The 21,712-nt window shown below is 42.8% G+C and overlaps 1 protein-coding gene across 5 annotated transcripts in view; it reads right to left on the bottom strand.

The window, feature by feature from the left end:
• ESRRB (estrogen related receptor beta) overlaps positions 1-21,712 on the bottom strand; it is a 127,072-nt gene that overhangs the window by 29,901 nt on the left and 75,459 nt on the right. For all 5 annotated transcript variants that reach the window (XM_041427608.1, XM_041427583.1, XM_041427599.1 and 2 more), the window contains 2 exons: positions 11,351-11,760; positions 2,307-2,423 (listed from right to left, as the gene is read on the bottom strand). In XM_041427608.1, coding sequence (XP_041283542.1) covers positions 2,307-2,423; positions 11,351-11,747 — 514 coding nt within the window. In that variant the 5' untranslated portion in view covers positions 11,748-11,760. The remainder of the gene's footprint in view (positions 1-2,306; positions 2,424-11,350; positions 11,761-21,712) is intronic.

The raw sequence follows: 21,712 nt of genomic DNA, 5'->3' as shown, positions 1-21,712 counted from the left end.
TTTTCTAATCTGAAATCCCTTGTCAATTCTGCATTTTGAGCAATTCAAACAATTATGGATTTGTTCTTTCTAGAAACTCTTGGCTCTGTGGAGACCAAATTGTGTGACACCGTTTTTCTCCCTTCTTGGATTTGGCTTTTAAAGATGTGTATTGATTGAACTCTGTATACTAATACTTTGTGCTTCCACCAAGCTTCACATGAAGTTAACTAATTGGTCCTCACAATTATTTTGCAAAGCAAAGCAGTATGACCCTTATTTCTCAGCTTGGGATACTGAGCAAAAGAAAGAAAAAAAGATGCCTGCCCAATCACTTGACCACTCTCTGTTAGGACACAGGACCCCTATTTGCAGATTGCTAGTCTCCTCTGCTCTTCTTGATATTATCATGTGCTCTTGTATCCCATTGCTATCAATAAATCTTTATGCTGTATTTTCCACAGATTTAAATATTATGGGCAGGATCATAGATACACTAACATCAATAGCAAACCACCCTTCCCCAGTGACTTTAATGATGCCTGATCAATCCCTATATGAATAACTAAATACACTTCAGCACAAAAGCAGGCGTAGAGTCAAATTTCAGTTTGCCACAAGTAGTATCCCACAGGGTTTGGGAGTTCAGACACAGTAGGGTGTGAGTGAATTTACACTGCTTTCCAGACGAACTCTGGTCTGGAAGGAGTTAACTCTTTAGACAGAACTTGGGGCTAAGACACAAAACCTTTCACAGGACCCTGCTCTGAACAGTGCTGAACTCCCAGAACTGGAAGCAGAGATCCCTGACCACACAGCCAGCACACCAGCACGTCTCCTGTGACTGCTCCCCCAGCTGCCAGCTCCAAGAGGCTCGACTGCTCAGAAGCAGGACAGCACAAACACTGGCAGCCAGCAAGCCTGAACCTGTGCTGCTGCTCTGCAGAATGACTGGGGCCACTACAGGTGTTTAAGGTTGTTTTGTGGGATTCATATGAATAGTGCATTAACAACCTGCACTCCCACTAAAGCCAGTGTCACCAGTGTGTATTTGCTTTAGTGGGTAATGGATACATCCCCTCCCTGAACTACCACATGAAGAGAAGCAGGTTTCCAGTGGTCTCTAACTACAAAGTAGGTGCCTCCCTCCCAGTAGGAGATCAAGATTCTGTGAGTCTACCACCTCTACACCTAGGTCAGGAAGGGCTGAACTGCAGAAGTTTGTATCTCCTCCCCATGGTAACAGGTATGCTCTAGAAGAAAGATATTTAACCACAGAAACTACACATCGTCCTCAAAGAACAAAATGGGTTTAATATCTAATCTACATTCTTAACAACACTGGCTGCCATCAACCTGCCTCTCAAGAAATGAGAGAGCTCTAGTGAGAAGCAATACACACTCAACTGACATTGTACAATTTATTACCAGCTGCTGTGATGTTATGAGCTGGAAGAAAGTTGTATGCTGGCATCTTGGCTCCAGCATACAGGACTCGTGCATAACCACAGCCAGAGGCTGTTTCTTGTGGTTAAGCTGAGAGGACCTCGCTCTGCTGGTGTAGCAATGCAGAAGGCTATGTGCAGTGCTTCTCCCTCCTTCCCCTCCTCCCCTCACTGCCTTTCCCAGAGGGACCCAAGGGAAACAAACCTTTAAAGTCAATCCATAAGAATGTGTTTAATTGCCACTGAATTCCCTGTGGTTCCTCTTGAATGGACAAGGATTGAAAAGGGGGGTGTGGGAGGAAAAACAGCACAGGAGAGAAGCTGAACACTGCTCAAAGAGCACTGAACAGATCAATAGGCTGAGCAAAACACAGGCTAAGTATGCAGGGCAGGGGACACACAGCTCCCAGACAAACTTATGCTACCAACCATCTTCAGAAAGTCTCCTGAGTGGTAATACAGGCAGACTTTCATTGCACACTGTGCCACAGCTCTGCATTAACTCCATCCTTCCCCTATGAAGAGCTGCCAACCTAGTAATGATCACAAAAGAGCCTCTCCTCCTCAACACCAAAAAATTACTAGAGTGCAAGAGAAGATAAACACCCTGCAGCCCAGGGTTCCTTTGGGAAAGGAAAGAGTGTGGCACCACCAGTTTCCAGCTATTTAATACCGGAGCATGAGAGCACTGACTAGAACCACTGTCCTCTCTGGACTGCCCTCCTGGTCACTGCCCATCCTCACTCTCTTACAAAGCCTGTAGAAAGATAGGTTCAGAAACACAAAGAGGGCAAGCATGTAGTTAGCCTGGGGGATTCTGCAAGGTATGGAATCCCAGGCACTGTGGGGACAGAGAAAAATTTCATTCTGACTCTGTCTTACCTTCTTTTAGCATCCCCACTTTGAGGCATTTCATGAAGCGACAGGCCTGACAGGACTTGCGCCTCCGTTTCGTGATCTCACACTCATTGGTGGCCGGGCAGCTGTATTCAATATTCCCTGTAAGCAAACACAGAGATGGTCACCCAGGAATCATGTTCTCCCTATGGATCCAGGGGCAGGCTGCAGCGCCCAGGTATTTCCACCACCATCAGTCTGTAAATGTTGCATGTTTGCTCATTCACTTACACACACATCCTTTACCCTGCTGACCTAGCCAAGGGGATGACTGCAGTGCTGGGCTTTCAGGCACGTGTCCTCCAGGCATGCTATCATCCCTTGTGCTGCACCCCTTGAAACCGGGCCTGTTCCCTGAAGTCCAGGGATGAGAGTGGGAGCAGTTCAGGCATTACTAGAACTTCCTTTGCTGCCAGTCTTGCTCCATGTCTGTGGGATGGATATCACCCGCCCAAGTTTCTTGTCCTGCTTGGGCAACCAGGGAGCTCAGAGACAGCATGCCCTCCTTTGCTTCCTCCTGCCAGCTGCCATACTACAGGTAGCACGGAAGCAATAGGTCTGCATTGAGAAAGGTAGATAACATGTCCTGTAAAATGAACATGGTTCTCTGTGCAAATCATTACATTTTTACTTTATTAGTCCTTGTGCACCTGCTCTCATCCTTTACACAGGATTCTTTCCCTCTTCCCACTTTCCTTATTCCCTTTTATTTATGATCATCTCTCAACACTGCCTATAAGACAAAATGAGAAAGAAGCATCCCAAATTTTCTAATCACATTTTATTATAAGCCAACAATATAACCAAAGCATGGATGCAAGAGTCTGATGAAAGGGTGTAAGTAGAATTATTCTGGAACACAGTGTAAGGCAACAATTATTTAGTGCTAGAAGACAACAAACACAAATGGCTGTCTCAATCCTGCCATTCACTTTGAGCTGATGTTTCTGAAGAGGGCTATGCAATGTTTGCTGTGGAGCTGGACTGGAAATCTAAACTTGGCACTGACGCATTGACAGTGACAATACATTTAAGGCAGCCTAGTTACTGGTAAATCGGGCAGCACTGAAAAAGGTACCTAAGCTCTACATCAGTGGAACAACACTTTAACAATTTACAGCAGGAAACTGAGGAAACTGAGGTTTGATATTTCAGCAAGACCTGTAGAAGTGTAGGTAAGAGCTGAGAGAACACACAGTATGGACTTTGTATAGCATCAGATTAGAAGTATAGTTTACAGTTTAGTAATACTGGGGCAGGACTTGATTTTTATTCCTACTTTTATAATGGATTTTTTGTTTTGTGCAAGACCATTCCCTCTCTAAATAAAGACCAACAATCTGATACATATCAATCTCTGGGGGTGGTAAATAGACCTTGGTGTTCACTAGGCTATTGGAAAGCCCTCCAGATTTCTCAGTGGAAAACCAGCACAGAATCAAAAGAAAGAAAGCACCATTTGATTTATCTCATTATTCTTGGCCCATGCTGAGTGAAACTCCAGGAGCACACAACCCCCAAAGCCTAAAGGTGGTCAGCCTACTAGCTATAAACATTGCTCCTCTTGCTTCTTGTTTTGTCATAAGACTTGCAACTTCCCCCTAAGCTTCAGCCCAATCAGCCCATTCCTCTCACCACTGCTCATCTGGCCCCAAATGCAGTTTGTCAGCAAGAGCAGAGTGTGCTGCACAAGTTGCTTCCATTCAGGCTGTATTTCGTCATTGTGCAGCATCTGAATTTCAATAGCCAGCCATGTATCAAGAGAGCTGGAAATTGAGATTCAAGCTAGATCTCAAGGAAATAAACCAATTCCTGTCCTAGACACAGAGCTCCAGCACATTACAGACCCTTGAGTATGGTGGCCTTGATCTCATGATCAGATACTTGCTGTTCCCCACACAGAAAGGAACAGAGCAGGAACAAACCTGGGAAAAAACTTAGACACAGTCTCACTTTGGGAGGTTTTGCCTTTGTTTGAATGCAAACCTTTCTCACCAAAGACAGGATCAGAGCTCTGGAGAGATGCAAGATTTCATGTTTTGTGGTCCAAAAGCCAAAAATTTTCCCCCTAACACAGAGACACTACAGCAAGGGCACCGAGCCTTTACAGCAGTGGGACACAGTGACAGCTCGCATCTGGAAGCTCAAGGTCCCTCCACAGTGTCAAGCAGATCCCCAAGCTTCCCCATGCCTCTATTCCCTGGATCCTTTGACAAGCATAGAGTGGAAAGAGTCTACAAATCCCACATCACCACTAAATGGGAGAGTCTCAGAGATGTGTAGGTACTAGTTACCATATACACACTCTGTGTGCAGCTTGAATAAGCAGCTCTCGAAGACACGTCTGTGCTGGGATCATGACTGCTAAAGGAGCCTCAGAGGAGTCTAAGTACTGGGAGTTTTATATCAGGCCCCCAAAGCTGCTGTGCACTGCAGAGATTGAGAGCCACAGCTGGGGGCAATGCCTGCCATTACTGCAGAAAGCAGGGGCATCACTAGGAAGGCACAATCAGCATTACCCAAGCAGAACTCGACCAGAAAAAAACCTGTCATTTCCAAAAGTTTACCAGAGTTCTCGGATTTATTTATTTTTTTTTGTGTCTCAATTTCTTTTATGGGTCCTGGGGCTGGCTGCCAGCACAGTGAGTTGCTCACAGCTCCCTGTAATTTCTGTAAGTGCCCTGTGATAAAGTGATGAGATTAACTCATCAAAATTCCAACAGCCTCCCAGTGGCTGGCAGTCACACCACCAGCCCAGCTGCCAGCACAGGGGCCTCGGAGAGAGCTTCCCTTCACTGCAGCAGCTGGGGATGCTGCAAAGTCCTGCAGAAGAGTGTCAGCACACAAAGGTGCACAAAGACATCAACAACTCTGTATGAAACTACAAAATGTGAGTCAAGTCTCTGTGTGTCATGAACTGTAGATTATGTGACCCAGAAGGAAGGGGCAAAAAAGGGGATAATTTAATAGACAAGGCCTTGCTTTGAGCTGTTGCTTATCAGAGAGATTTCCTTTACATAGAAAATATTTACATTTGATCTGAAAAAAAAAATGGTAGAACCTCACCGATGCCATGGCACAAGATTTACCTTAAAAACGGCTTCAAAAATCAAGTGGTAGGTGAACAGATCAGAGTTTGGATTTCTTCTAAACCTCCATATATCACCTTGGAGGTCAAATCACTTCCTTGCCATGTCCTAGGTTTGCTCATCTGCAAAATGAAATGAACACCAAACCTACCTTTTGGAGAGATTGTGAGTCTTTATTCATTAAGGTGTAACTGTACTTTAAAGCCCTTAGATGAGAGATGCTACAAAACAGCAAAGGACTATTAAAGTGATAGAACATGCTTTTTTATGCTAGAGAACTGCAAAACTACTCTATTTTCTGCAAAATTAGACCTCTGACTGTTAAACAATTTGGAACATAATTTCTAGGGCACACGTAATAGGAGCACCTGAAAATTGTACACCAAAACTTGGTCATTCAAGAAACCCTACAGTCACCCTACCTCTCTAGAACAGGATGAACTGGGAAGACAAGAATGCCTCCCTGAGCTTGGGGAGCACAGAAAAATCGCACCCATTTCCTGCTTAAATTAGGGATAGAGTCCTCAGGGGAACAGAGCCTGAAATCAGTACAGCACTTGGGACACAAGCTACTCCCTGCTTACTGATTTTACCTTTCTAGAAAGCCTTTCTGCAAGGAAACTCAGGAAAGACTAGATAAAAATAGCCAAGGAAGTCCTTAAATAATTTTCAGCCTCTGATTGCTAAAAAAGCCCATCTTGCTTTTCCTCGTTTCTTCGTTGCTGTTCACTTAAATGAGTCCTTCCAACTGAGACATCATAGCTCAAGCCCTGGTGTGAAGAGAGGTACTTTGTGAAAATCAGAGGAAAACCTCTCAGTGATCTGCATGAGGTAATAAAAGTTATTTTTTAATCCTCAGCTTTCAAAGAAAAGGATTCAAATGATGCTACAAAGAAAACGGGATACATATAGGGGTAACACCAGCACTGTTTGCCTCTTCAGGGTGGCACACCTGGCTCCTGCTCACAAAAGAAAGCATGGACATTTCACAAAACCTCACTCAAGTCAGCCTCCTGCTTGCACAAGCATGCAGGATAGGGGTTCTGGGGCTCCGTACTGGCAGCAAATTTGTCTGTAGGGTTTCAGTCACAGAAATATTTTACAGAACTTCCACATAAAAGATCCTTCTGCACAGAGCTTGCTGTACAGATGTACTGAGGCAAACAGAAAACACTAGATTAATAGAGTTGAGGTTGCACTGAAGATGGTTTTTTAAGTTCAGGTGATCTGTGAATAGTAAGCAGCAGTCAAGGACTAGATCATTAAATACTGCACTTTCCCTGGGTAAGCTTTAGAAGATTTTGGAAAGCTGTGAACTCCCACCTGAGAAGTAGCAGGCACATTTCTGAGAAGGACAGAAGGACAGGACAGTGCCCAGCTGATGTGGCTGCTGCTGTATGGACACAAAACCTGCTTTGTGAGTGTGGATTGTAATGCTCCTCTGCTCAGGAAAACCTCTGTCAACCACTCCTCTTCCTAGGAGCCACTCCAAGCACCACAACAACAACAACCAGAAAGCCCTAGAAGACTTTATTGCAAGCCTATTATACATCCCTACAAGTCTTCTGAGCTGCATTATCCACGTTTTAAGCCCCTTACTGGTGTAAAGGCATTCCAACACAGCAGTTCTGTTGCTACACCATTTGAAGCTTGCCAGACTCAAGCTGGAAATCCACTTTGCCTAACACAACTTTCCTATCCAGAAGATGATGGTAAATGTGTCTCTTTTCTCTGAATCTCCAATGTTTTTCGGAGCTTTGAGCTTTTATATTATAATAATGGGTCATTTTAGAAAGAGCCTTTATTTTCACCATTTGAAGATGAAAAATAGATGCAAGGTAGTCATAGTCATGAGTATATTTAATAATAAAGAACTCATATCATTACACAGCACTATTATTAGTTAATATTCAAAGTAGGCAAAACTACCTACTAGTTGTAACAATTAATGAACAAACGAGAATGACAATCTATTTGACTGATACACAATGCTCTACCTACTGAGCAAACTATTGAGAGAAGGAATAGACTTTGATTGAGAATTTCTATCCTGTAAAAAAAATCCAGTATTTGCCATTGTCTAAATTTGGATGAAAGAACTAATTAGGATTTCCATGGAACAGAAATTTTAAAAGGTTTATTTATAAACATCCCAAACTATCTTTTATGCAACAGACCCATTCTTTTACATTCAGCTACATTAAATCTTTTGTTTCAAACCAGACCTCTCTGGAGCACCAACAGCAGCACACTTAAACATGTCTGAAATTCAGATTCTCTCCTATCTCCACTAGATTGCACATTCCACAATATTCATACTCAGGTGAGGTAAATGCAAACTGCTACTAGAATATAATCCCATAAAACAGTACAATGATAGAGAAACAGGATTAAAATTTTGTCCGACAGCCTAGCTGAGACTGAAAATGCTTCAGATCAGTTTAGGATTTCTGACTGCTTCAAAGCATGGGTAGTACAATCCTGGGGATCAAAATATTATGTTCAGAGAGAAAGACCTGCAGCCCAGGGATGTGTTCTCTCATCTCACCTCAGGTTTTCACTTTTCTGTCTCAAGCATTGCCAATGCTGCCAAGTGGAAATGCCACACAGGTTTCCAGGCCTTGATCCTTGGGCAATGTAACACAACATAAGAAAGGACAGAGGTGTGACATTTCCCCACAATCTGTGGGACAGGTTAAGGAGGCATTGGGTGATCCTGTCTTCCTGTCCTAGCTCAGGAAAAACAAACACTCCATTTCAGCTAGAAGGGAATCAATGGTTTGGATTTTCCTGCCTTCTTTATTTTCTCCTATTATCAAAATTTTTCTTGAGGAAATCCGACTTGATAAAAATTCCACTTTTCTTTGGAAAAATCCTACTGACAGAAAACACCCACACAGCAATATTAGCGACCTCAGAGATAATCAGCCATGTCCATACTGCCTCTCAGTCTATCTTCTCCCCATCATTTAAAAAGCAGCAGCTCTTGTGTTGTCCACGACAACCTGGCCTCACCTGGCCAAGTGAAAGTGAGCTGCAAAAAAGTCATCATGCTTAAAGAAGGTCTGCAGCTGGATTGGACCTTCTTCCTGCTGCTGCTAGAGCAGCAGAGGGAGTCAAAAGGCCATTGCAAGACACTCTTGCCTCAAGATATGTGGGTTTTATGTGAGTTAATGCAGCTTAAAAAACCTTAATAGGCACGGGGTAATTTGTAGCAGGGGTAGGGGGCAGGGCTAGTTGGAAGTGGGACTTCATGTGAAGCTCTGCTTCATGATCAGGGGTACCTAGATAGGGCTGCAGTAGTTTAGTAAGTCAGCACAGATTTAGACCCATTTTATGGCAGCATGCACGTGTAAGGCCAGCAGAGTAAGTACCGTCATGGTATTCATTAGTTTTTCACCTGTCAATACTCAAGCACAGAGAAGTGAAGTGGCTTGTCCAAGACTACAAAAGCCTGATGATGAATTTACCTATTTCATCTCCTGAGCATCTTGGAAATCCTGGGATCATTGCTCCATCTCAGTGCTCAAATCACTGAGTCAATGCCACCCCCACATACTGAATCATGGCAAGATTTTGGTACTAGGATACTGGGAAAGCAGTTATACAACATACACATCTGCATGCTTTCTGCAAAGCCTACACCAGTGTTGGGTGGCCTGGATGAAGAGGTTTGCACTTTGTCTATTAGATGCTTAAAACAGCTACTGAATGTAATAGAGTTGCAGGATAAACACCTTTTGGAAAAGCTCTTGCCACTTGTCTTCTCTTTTGTATGATCCTTCAATCCTTTTCCCCTGCACAGGCAGGGCTATACTTGGATATCAAGCCCACAGCAGCAGCACCCTGGGAACGGTGCATTTTCTTAACACAACCAAACTCTGTAGACCTGTTTGCTGCCCGCGTCCCTGGGCTCAGCCTCCAGCTCCATAGCTGAAATTGCTCACTCTCAGGCACAGCACACTTGACTCTCACACTCTTAGGAATAAAAGCATTTTGGTACCTCAGTTGCCAGCCCAAGCTGATGACAGGGTGAGAGAAATTTCCACTTACTCCTTTCCCCCCCGTCTGCTACATGTTAACAGGCAATCAATTAGGGAACCACAGGGAGAAAGACTATGGCTCAGCTAGGGAAAGGAAGATGGAGGGAAGCACTCTCCCCTCTTGGGATTCAGTCAGCTGGCATATCACCTGGCTGATACAGGCTCCATGTTCTGCTACCATGCATAATTTTCTTTTGAAGAATTTTGAGAGAGAATCAAAAGTTCATATTTTTCTCCTTCTCAGGATCTCCTCTGCTCTGCCACAGAGGTCCTCCACTATCACTTCCATGAAGCGTTAATTATCTGGTCTTTTCCTGTATTAGGAGACACCAGGACTTTGCTTCAGAGTGCTACCCTGTCCCTGCTTGAGCACCTGAATGTATCTAAAAGGAACACTAGGAAAGGTCCAAGGGCTGGAGAAGGGATGGAGTCAGTGCTGACAGAAATGCAAGTAAAAGTTCACATTCAATCACAGAGATTCAGCAATGACAAATCACAGACACCCTGCCAGGGAACAGGCCAATGCACTAGAGATGGCCATGAAGAAGGAAGTATCAGTGGGGCAGAGTAATTATTTCCACAGCTGGATTTCCACATTAAGGAGAGATATCTGAAATCTATGAAAACAAGATAGATATAGTGACTTTTGCAGAGACCTGGGATAAACTGCACCCTGTACTGTTCAACGCTTGAACATCCCCAGCAACAGGGTGTAATCAGATCCATTTAATTAACAAAGTGAGTGGTCTCTCCACATGTGCATTTCTTTAATTTCACAGGAGGCAAGGAAGTATTGATGTGGTGGACTAACCCCAGCCAAGAGCCAAGTACATGCACAGCTGCCTGCTAACTGTAGACCTGCCTTCAGTCAGCATTCCGTACTTGGGCAAACCCAACACACTTCCCACTGGTAGATGAATGATCCTGTCCTTCTTCCAGTTAGTGAAGGAAACAAAGGGAGTATCCAAACATCCAGGCATGTTTGTTCACATGGGGCATGTGTATATAAGTATACCCAAGCATCCACGGATATTGGAAGTTGTTTGGATGCACTCCTGCTTTTGATTATATTGTAGCTGCACATGTGCACATCTGCAAGCACACTTTTGGCAGTCAGGACACAGCCATACTCCTCATATGTGAATTGTACATGAAGGAACAACACACTGAAATTCATCTACACATGCATGCATTGAGGTTTTCAAAATTGCCTGAGGAATTGCTCACCCTTAGTGAGACTGACAAAAACTTCATCTTCTTCAATGCCTAGTTTTTTTATCTTCAAAGAATCTGCATCTTAATTTAAAAGGTTGGTGAAACTAGAAAAGGAGAAAAAGACTGACTGTCACAAAAGTTCTCTGTCCAGATTCGTGCTGGGGTTTGTGTGGAGTTCATTGCTATATATCAAGACAGGTAGGACAGTAGAATTTCTCTACTCTTGTAATGCTGGAGTTTTCACCTCAAGGTGCAGATATGTCTACATAAATTCCATCTCTTGACAGAAGCATTCGAATGGGCCTTAAAACACCATTAAAAGCAAAGAATTTCCTTTCCAGGCCTTACTCCACTAGCTGCCACATTCTCATAATATCAGTGCCACTAGCAGAGGCAGGAAGATCCACTAATCCAGATACCCAGATCTGGTAGCCAGTCAGGCATGGAACTTGGCAAAGGTTCCTACCATCACATAGCCTAACCCCATGTCCATGTTGATTTGGCAGGACCAGAACTGAGCAGGAGGAGAGAGGAAGCACACAAAAGGATGCAGAGTTAGGTGCATTACATTCATTCTCCCTTTCCCCCTTTTATATGACACCTCAGCCTCAGCAATGTCTGGGGCCATGTCCCTTTATTTCTATGGAGCGAACGCCTCAGTTTGCATTCCTTCCCACCATACCTTGAATAGTCCTCTTGAAGAAGGCTTTACATGCCTCACAGGAAGCCACGCCGTAGTGGTACCCAGAAGCAATGTCCCCACACACCAGGCACAGCCGCTTGGGGATTGCATTGAGCATGTACTCGCACTTGGTGGGTGAGTCCTCCATGATGGCGCTGGCGCAGTCATCGTAACGCTTTCGGCAGGACCCGCCGCCAATCCCCGTGCCATTGAACATGGGTGGCGAGTCTAGGCCATTGGGGTGGCCGCCCATGGCGATGCCGTAGCCACCGCTAGCGTCGGAGGAGCCACTTGGGCTGTGGTGGCTGATGGCGTCAATGCCAGAAGATGGGCTGGAGGGCTCGGTCTTGATGAAGGACCCACAGCTGGAGGAGAGGTGCCGCTCCTCCGTGGCCATTCTGCCGAGCAGCCTGCAGGGAGAGAGCAGAGGCACTCAGCAACCGCCTGGCCAAACCCGGTTCCAGGTTTAGTCAAAAGAGAGCCCTCCTTTTGCCACCTCAGTCCAACTCCAGTTGGCTCAGGCAGTTCAACCCCATGCAGGTTCTTCTTGAGGAATATCGGTACAACTGACTAAGACCAGCCCACCTGCTCCCCACAGACTCACACTAGAGTAAAGACAAAGCTTTAGATCATAATTTCAGGCTGTTCACAGGCTTCAGTGCTGGGAAGGGACATGAGTGCTGATGAAGCACCATCTACCCCAAGACAGCAGAAAGAAACAAGCTTGCCGGTGGCAGCCCAGGTGGAAAAAAGATGTTTGGTTAATAGCTTTATGCAAAAGGTTCAGTAGCATACTCTGCAGAAAGGACCTGCTCAGATTGGATTTTCATTTTTTCTTTTGTAATATGAAGTCTTTGATTAATTTTCAAGTTTCACTCCTCTCACTCCATCTCACCCTTTATCCTGCCCTGCTGCACTATCATCACTAAAAGAGGAGCTTAGACACAGAAGGAAAAACCATTTGATCAAAAGTTTATTCTGTCTCAATCTTAAATCTTAATCTTTCTTCTATTGACTAGTATTGAGCTTTTGCATGGACACACAAATTTCCACTTCTTAAAGAGGGGTTACAGTCTAAAATTTATGGAAAGAACTTCACCATTTCAGTTCAGGAAAGAACTTTTCAAGCACTTTGTATTTATTTTAGTAACAGATAGTCTTATTCCCCATAAAAATGTTCAGTCTTTTTTTGGAAGACTAAATTTTATGATATTTACAGCAATGAGTTTCAGGGATTACTTGTGCAGTGTATGAACAAATCCCAGTTTTATTTGTCAATAATACATTCACAGCCTGTCAGGCTCCCTAAACATCTCCTGACTCTCCTTCTCAGGAAATGTAGTTTTGCCAGTTCTCCTCATTCAGCTCTTCATTATCTATATGATGGCTCTCCATGCAGAAGTTTTTGCAGATCTCTTATCTGCTTCATCATCCATCTCTGAACTTCCTCTAGTCTGGCTATTTCTGTTCAGTCCAGAACAGAGTTCAATGAGCCAGCTCCTCAGCAGCATGGAACTGGCACTGCTCCATCACTTCTCCAGCTGAAGGTCTGGACAGTAGTCAAGGCAAACGCCGTCAATTATCTAGTGACGTTACAATATTTTCAATATTATTTTCAGTCTACATATTACGTAACTCCTTGCACTGTTTGTTTTTTTTCCCTCTTTAGATGAAAATCTAAATTGTTACCATTTCTTCAACAAATAGTATCAGGAAGTTACTTACTGCAACACTCGATTTTTTTCCTGAGTTACCACAGTTAATTTAGAAGGCATTAACATGTATGAAAAATCAAATTAATGCTTCTGGTGTGCAATGTTTTGCAATAGTCAACAGTGTATTTCATCTGCTACTATGCTGCGCAGTCCACACACCCAGCCTTATTAGGATCCTCTGGAGTTCTTCACTCTTCCTTGGTAATTTGATTTCATCTGGAGTCTCACTGTTCACCCACTTCCCAGATCATTAACACATGGATCAAACACCACAATACTGATCTTTGTGAGTAATGCATGTTAACCTTTAACATGCTGAAAATTGACTTCTCTTTCTTTTTTGAGTAGGGTCTTTGACATCTTTTAATTGATAATAGCATTAACCTGAGAGGTTAAATTTTCCCTTCAGCAAGACAATTTGTCAAAGGCTTTAAGAAAAACTAAACATGCATTTTCCTGATGACATTGCAAAGAATTCTGACTGACTGGAGATGCTTGACTTTTCTTCTTGGAACCTCTGCTTGTTTAAAGTTTCCACACCATGGTCATGTGAGTAATTTCTATTTCAGTTTCAGCCTATTTACCTGGTATTTGTGGCATCTCCTTCTGCCAAGGGGTCAAATCCGTCAGGGGACAGGACAAAATATTCTGTGAATCAGCAAGGCTGGAGTGCACACTTTTATGCATCATATCTGTGTATCTGGTGATAGGAATATAGATGTTTGATATGCAGCAAATTCACAGTCCTGCATCCTTATGATCTCATTTGACCTAAGTATCTCCTAATTTTCCCTTCTCTGTTTCATCCTCAAAGTTTGACCTCATCTCCTATCTCTGGGATCGATCAGCCAAGTTTGATTTTTGGCAAGACTGTTGACCTTGAGAATATGGGCAGGCATCTCACGTTCCTCAGCTGCTTTGCCTGGTGTTACTTGAGAGGAATCCAGGGTTTGGGCCCTCTCAGAGACAGTGTGATGAGTTGATAAATGCCCATGCTTTGCCCAGAGGGCCACAATGAACTAGAGGTCATGGAGCAGTTACAGAAATCACTGCAGGTGCATCCATCTCTATTCCCACAGGACACCAAGACATATTGCAGATCTGGTGTAACGACAGCTGACCGTGTGAAGGAAGATGAAACTTTGCTAAAGACTAGATCCTAGCATCTCACAGCAAAGCTGAAACCTGCTGTGCGGGCTCCAGAAACTCTCCCTACCTGACAAGTGCATCTGTCCTAAAGAAATGAAGATCGCTGGACACAGCAACTTGAGATTAAGGTTAAAATGGAAGGCAAAATAACCATAAAACACTGCTCTGCACCGTGAAACTCCACAGTAAAAGGAGCTGGAGTAATTTTCAAGGCAGACAGAGGAAAACACTATGAAACAGGAATGATAGTGAGATGAGCTGTACTGGCAGATTCCATCACTGGAGCAAATCCCAACTTCTGTTACTTAAATAGCCCAACATTCACAGATGACCTCAAGAGTGCTTACCAAGGTATTTTCCTTCAGTGGAGAGAAAACAGAAAATAAAAACTGTTAAAAATTTAAAAAGAAGAAGAAGAAAAAGAAGAAGAAGAGGAAAAGGAAAAGGAAAAGGAAAAAAGAAAAGTAAGAAGAACCTGGGGAAATAAGGAGCCTTCTTCCCCAAGGCATGCAAACAGTGAGTGTTTGATGGTAAATCAAGCCCCCTACATCCTTACAGCTGAGGACCCTCCTGCTCCCTTCCAGCAGGCAGCAGTACATAGCAAGTTCTGGTTGGATGTGAATGCATGCTTGAGAGCTAAAGCCCTTAACACCAAGATAGATCAAAGATTACAGCTAAGGTGACTCCAGCCATTCCAGAGCATGTGCTTTTCTTTTCTGGCTTCTGACTTTCTGCAAGTCTCATGGAGATCCCGTGCTGATTTTTTATCAGTCAGAGTGTCCCCTGGCAATGAGATACAACATCTTGAACTTCAAGAAGAACAGCTAAATGTTTTTTGCAGAGTTCAAAGTGATGAACAGCCATTTTGCTTGGCTCTAGTTACCTTAATAGGAATGTAAAAGGAGAGACTTGATCCAACTCTCCTCCGTGCTGGCACAGGAAACTCCGTTACTATTTCTGTGCCCATGTAACAGGCTTAGAGGTTCTAAACATTTCGTTCTTTTCACCTTTCCTCATCATAGGTCATTCCTTCTAATCCCTTTAGCATCTTTGTGGTCCTTCTCTGGATTTGATCCAACTTCCCTGGGTCTCTGTTGCAGCAAGGTGCCCTGAACGGCACCGTGCAATGCTGCAGCACTACAGGGGAGAGTCACTCTGGAAAGCAGACGGCCAGGAAGACATATGGACCAACGGAGCAGTAGCTTTGCCAGACATCAGGCTGCATATCAGCTCACACAATTTGATGTCCAGTCTCATTGGGACCTCTCTGAACATAAGCTGCTTTGGCCACTGTGCTCTGCACAACATCAAATTTGGAGAGTCTCCGTGTTCCAAAGTAGATCCAGCATCATCTTTGAACTACACAGTGCTAATTATTGCTTGTTTTACCAAAGCCCGTTCACAATGCTCATTTTTTCAGCCTAGCTCTTAGTTTTTTCTACACTGATTTTTTTTAGTATCTTTTGGTTCTGTCAACTGTAAATTTGGGAGTGATCACTTTTACGTTTCTTCCAGGTCACTAATGAGTATTTACAATCAAAGCATTGTCTTTTTGGACATCATCTTTGCAGAAGGATACAGAATATCTGAATATCTCTAACCCTTCTGTTTACACTCTGTCATTTAATCCATGATTCATTTCACAGGATTTGTATCAAAACCAATTTGATCTAATTTCCCTAATAAGATTTTGCACAGCTTTGTGTCAAAAGCCCATGCATGGTCCACAGTCAGTCTATTCCCGCACTCCTTTTGCCCACTAATTATCTAATTGCATCAAGAAAGGTTATTGTCTGCTGTACTCCCGTTTCATAAACCCACTGTTGTTTATCACTAGCTGTGTTCTTAGCCTTTATGTGCTTGTAACTGTCCTCAGACAAGTGTGCTCTGACCTCAGTGATTCTGGATGTAAATACACAGGTTTAGACCAAGTCAAGACTGTGCTTTAGGTTTTTATCCATTAGCTTTGGGCAGCAATGTTGGTTAATATTACAAGTTTCCTCAATTCTTCTCCAGCCTTTCATCTTTTGGTATTTCTCTGCAATGGCTGGTATTTCGCCATTAAAGTCTTATGAGTTTAATGATCTTTTGAGAACAACAGCAACAATAAGAGAAGGAAAGATTGCTAGAAGGGGAGGAACAGAAAGGGACAGAAGACTACAGTTATAAAATTAAGGCAGTAGTGCCCCTGATTTTCATTCTTTTATACATCAAGGATTACAAGTTTGGGATTGATGCAGGTAAGGCTATTTTATTGCACATCATTCTGGGTTATTTTTGCCTGAAATAGTAATTTGTAGCTACATTCAGCTCTGAACCCCACTTATGGATTCAGAAATCAAATCACAATAATTCAGTAGTCTTTATGTGTTAGTGAGAAGAAAAATGTCCACCACTCACACTTGCTTAGCAGGATAGCCAGAACACCCAGCTTTGTAACAGAAGGTAACTTCTCTCCCCCAGAGGAACTTTTTATCAGCTAAAGGTATACACAATTCAGTAACTTAATACCATCTGAGCATTGAAGTGCTCATGCAAACATAAGTATTTGACCTTCTACATTCTCCAAGTACCACTTGCTATTCCAAAACTGGATCAAAAAAAGTTTAGTGACAACACTGCTGGGCTTCCTTAGTGGCTGAAACCTCATCTTCAACAGGAAATGCAAGGATAGATCAGTTCTACACTCCAGTTTCCTGAAGAAAGGTAAGGAATGGGCATATGTTCTGCCATGTAGTCCAGTCCCTTCACCAGTATTTTCTGGATGAGTCATTAAGTCACCAACTCAGCACACTGGAGATCTCCAATAGCAAGACTGAAATTATCATTAAAATGGGTACTGAAATACAACAGTAGAACTAGTATCAGCTTATGGAGGGGAGAAACAGAAAACACTCAGGCCCTCTTCAAGAAAAATCTTCCCTATTCTGGGCCCAAGGAGAAATGTAAAAGGTCAGAAATGGGCTCTTTTTTGGGTGGCTCTCACACTAGATATGGATTCCAGACAGAATGAAATCTTGATTTTCTAAAGTTCCATAAACTGGAAAACCCTGCAGGTAAGATGCCTGTAGAGCTTGTAACTTCCAGGAGCCATATGGATGTACTTGTGGAACTGTACTTCAGTCCTGAAGTCCCCACAGTAGATTTAAGTTATACTGACAAAACCTGAGAAATCTGCCAGTATGAAGCTGCTCACTTCAGGCACCAGCCTGTGACAAAAGCACACTTTGGGTTGCACAGAAATTTTTAAACCAGTCATGGAAGATGAAAGTAGCTTTAATCTGCAGAAGCACCAATGATAAGAGAGATAAAACATCCATTCTCTTCTCTGGTACAGACCCATTTCTGCTATCGGTATTTGTCAGTTCAGATGACTCAAACTTGCATTACATGCAATGCAATTGATGCAATGCACTGCATGTAAATGGGATGTGCACATCATGGACAACATAGATCCTGTGTCTTTTGTGAGCCACATGAGAGAGCTTTGCAATCCACAGTGGACTGACAAACAATGTAGGTCAGCTTCCCAAACACTGGCTGCAACTCCAAGCCAAATTTTGTCAGGTGTTTTTTTTAGATACAGAAGACAGAAATAAATAACGTTTTCCAAGTGTCAGGCTAGATGTGACAGCTGCAATAACAGCCAGTGTAATTTTAGGCCACTTATGCAAAGAGTTAATGTCATACAGCTGAGCCCCACCTGTTGGTTGACCTGCTTTTACCATGGACAGCTCACCGACACGCTCCCACCCTTGCCTCACTGAGAACACCCACCAAAGTGCTAGGGAGGAAAGGGATCAGCACCCACACTTGTTTCCTATGCTCTTCTACTCCACGTGGACTTCAAATGAGAGAGCCATCATTAAGAGACCATACTGACAGCTTTTCTCCATTCAACAGTCCAAGAATAATGGGATCTGCCAATGGGCCACTTTACTCCTGTACAGTGGACAACTGTGGGAAACTCAGTCATATCAGGAATCTTTTCTGGGCTTATTCTATCACATAGGAACATACTCTCTTCCCAGGACAAGCTTAATTTCTGTCTGAGCATAGGCAAGAGCTTGGGTAGTACCAGCACGATGGGCCTGATCACAAACATAAACACACCAGTGCATGCGCTTTAGAGATTTTTTGTGTCAATCACAGCATTTTGCATTGCTATAAAGTTCAAGAGAGAAATCTCAGCTCAATTTAACTATTTAACTATTTTTCTCTGGAGTACAGATCTGATTTCTAAGAGTTCTGCCAGGTTTCCTAGTGATGGCTCCCTTTGGCTTGCATGGGTTATGCTCCTATTCTGTTGTGGTAAACCCTGGACAGCCAGTTTTCAAGGCATTTGTCCATAATATGCTCCTCAAACCCTCCAGTACTATATAATTGTCTTTGGACAAGCTAGTGCTCACATTCTGGCTATTACACAAATAGTACTTTCTTGTCTAATGCTCAGTAGATATTTTATCCCTTTGACCCATTGCATAACCAGAGCCCAGTTGCATATCAGTAGATCTTCTCTAGCCCAAGTTAGCTCATGCTGAAAAAAGCTGTCACAGCAAAATGTCTGGAGGCTGCTTAATAAATAAAAAAGGCTCTCATGGGTAGAAGACATTATGGATTTCCCACTAGCCTTCATCCCTCTCCTCATTACTATAATTTCTCTTCACCCTTACGACAACGGTCTTGTTAGTAAATCGTAAAAAGTATTACACAGATGAAGTGACAATTAATCTGGAGGTGTGACACATATCAGTTCACTCTCTTATTAACACACTGCCTTTTGAAGGTACCTTGCCCTCTGGTGTACTAAATGGCACTTCCTCCAGAAGTGCTTTAGCACTTCAGCTAATGTCTCTTGCTTATACTTACTGCTGATACCACAGCGAAACAAGGACAGGGTTGACTTGCTGTTCACTATTTATCCAAGTTCTACCACCACTCTTTCGCTCCAGTGTTACTATTCTGTGTTTCACATTTCCACTTACCCCACTATTCCTACATTCACAGCAGTTCAACAATTTTGCCTGCACACAGCAAAGATGCAACTCAATCCCTGTTGAAATGCTCAGCCAGACCTTCATTTCTTCTTGAGTGTCTTTCTTTATACTCTGCCTATCTAGAGCACTTATAATCTGTATCTCTCTGAGCACCTTCAGTGTCCTTCAGACACTTGTGAATGAGATCCATACACAGGAGCCTCAGTAAAGCACATTTCAAACACTTATACATCAGAATTTTGCTTCCACCTTCTCAGATGAGCAAGGAAAGGAGAACTTCTAGCACTGCCATTCATATCACACTCACTTTTGCATCACAGCCTGATCCAACATCTCATCTCTGAGAGACCTTTGACTCAGTATCCTCTCAGCATTTCTGAGAGAAAACTGCCACCAGCACAAATTCGTCAGCCTGCACTTCCTTGCATTTCAAGATATTCATTGAAGACATCCCCCTTCAACCTTGCCTACAGTTCACGGTGAACAGTGGCATGAAAAAAGAGAGACCCAGAGGTATTGCCTAATTTTTCTAAGTGTTTGAGGAAGGAGTTAGGATGGGAGATACATATCAAAGACATCACCCTAGAAGCAAATGTGCAAAGAGACTTAGTAATTGACATTTCTTTAGGAATACTAACTTACTGAAAAGGAGGACTTTGGGTTTATCAAGATAAAATATGAACCTGAATGTTATTCAGCCTGGATGCATTTAGAAATTCTCTGGGTTTGAGCTGGTAATAATTTTTGGGAAGGTTTTTGTTTCTTATGCTTCAACAACACAGTTGTAGTGGGATTCTGCCTCCTTCTCCCACCCTGGCCAAGACAATCCAGACAGATTAGATGAGCTTTGCCTAGATTCCACCTGTAGCTCCAAGAGAAATCTATTACTAAGTGCCTCATCATTAGAACATTGCTCAAAACCTGTCAGATCTTGAAAAACTATCTGAAATTAGTTCCACATAAATTACAGCACGGGAAATAACAAAGGAAAATTAGTGCTTTTTAATTTGCTTTTTTTTTAACCCTGACTGTTCAGAAAGAATTTCTAAGATGGTACAGTGGCAAAGTAAGGTGACTGTGAGTAACTGCAGACCAGGCTCCTTTTCTGCTAATGAATACCACAGGTGTAAGGAGAATAGGTCACATATGGAAACAGAGGTTTCCTTCTGCACACCTTACACTGCTGTAACATACAGGATTATCCTTAGCTACCTATTTAGAATAACTTCATGGTTCAGTTTTGCTGAGTCTCTAAACTCCCACCTTTGGTAAGTATTTAGCAGATCTCTTAGCATACACTGCAATTAAGTAGGCAGCTGTATCTGACCCAAATTCCCACCTTCTAACTCCCATAACTTATTGTAAATCCATTTCATTCATCCATCTGGCTGACTGTCCCCATTTCCTTTGACTAACAAAGCAGTTTCCTATCCACTCAAGTCCGACCATACCTGAGGACCCACATTCTTACTTGCCTGAACCAAGAGATGAGGTCAGCAAACTGCTCACTAGACAGAAAATGTATAGCAGAATAAACACATTGTTTTCCCCAATACTCTGCAAAACGTGCATGTTCCTTTCTCTAGATTTAAAAAAAAACAAACAACCTAACCAAACAAAAACGCCCTAAAAATCTCAGTTCAGCCAAAACAAATTCTGAAGCAAAATACTTTTAATTACTTAGATTTTCCTCACAAATTGGCATCACTGTAGGAAAATTTAACTAAATGTGACTACAAAAACCCCACAAAAATAATCCTTTTGTCATCATGAATAGATTATTTTCTCATCCCATGAAGTTTTCACTTTTCTCTGTTACTATTTCTGGATACGAAAGAAAGGAATGCAAGCTTGCAAGCTCCTTAACCTCAGTTTCTCTTCCTTTTCCATTCTTTAGCATCCCTGCTAATGGTTAAGCAGAAGCTAACACACAGACATAGCAAAGCAGACAGACAGGCAGTCAGACACCAGCAAAGAAACTACACAGCTGCTTCTACAATTTCATATAGTACCTCTCTGAGATAGCTTTAAATGTTACATAGCTTCATTCTGGAGAGTATCTGTGTATGCATATATTTATTATGCAAACACACACAATTCCCTTCTCTCACATCTCTCCTTTCCTCATCATGTACATGCACCTAGATACCATTCCAATAGCTTTGCTATAGGAGCCAAACTATGACTTCATACTTCCTGATCATCACTGTGAGTGGTCAGACCTTTTCAGCAAACATAATGCATTAAAGCAAAAGCAAACAATCAAAAACCACTGCCTAAGTCATATAATCTGCAGTCTGCACCTTGAGGCACACTCCTCTGTCTATCAGAGCATGGGAGGAAGAAGACCTCACATGGTCTGCAATCTGTCCTAGCCCATATTTAAACTTATTCTCTCTCCAGAGGTCAGGAAACCTTTGTTGATGCAACTAAGAGGGGGCCCACCCTCTTCAAAGTAGGGACCCAAAAAGAAGCAAATTTCAGCAACTGATGGCCTGGTG

The sequence above is a fragment of the Onychostruthus taczanowskii genome, unplaced genomic scaffold (genome assembly GCF_017590055.1).
Source record: "Onychostruthus taczanowskii isolate IOZ18803 unplaced genomic scaffold, ASM1759005v1 scaffold1, whole genome shotgun sequence".
Taxonomy (NCBI): domain Eukaryota; kingdom Metazoa; phylum Chordata; class Aves; order Passeriformes; family Passeridae; genus Onychostruthus; species Onychostruthus taczanowskii.
Note: the sequence above shows the minus strand (reverse complement) of the source record. Positions and strands in the feature narration are given on the sequence as shown.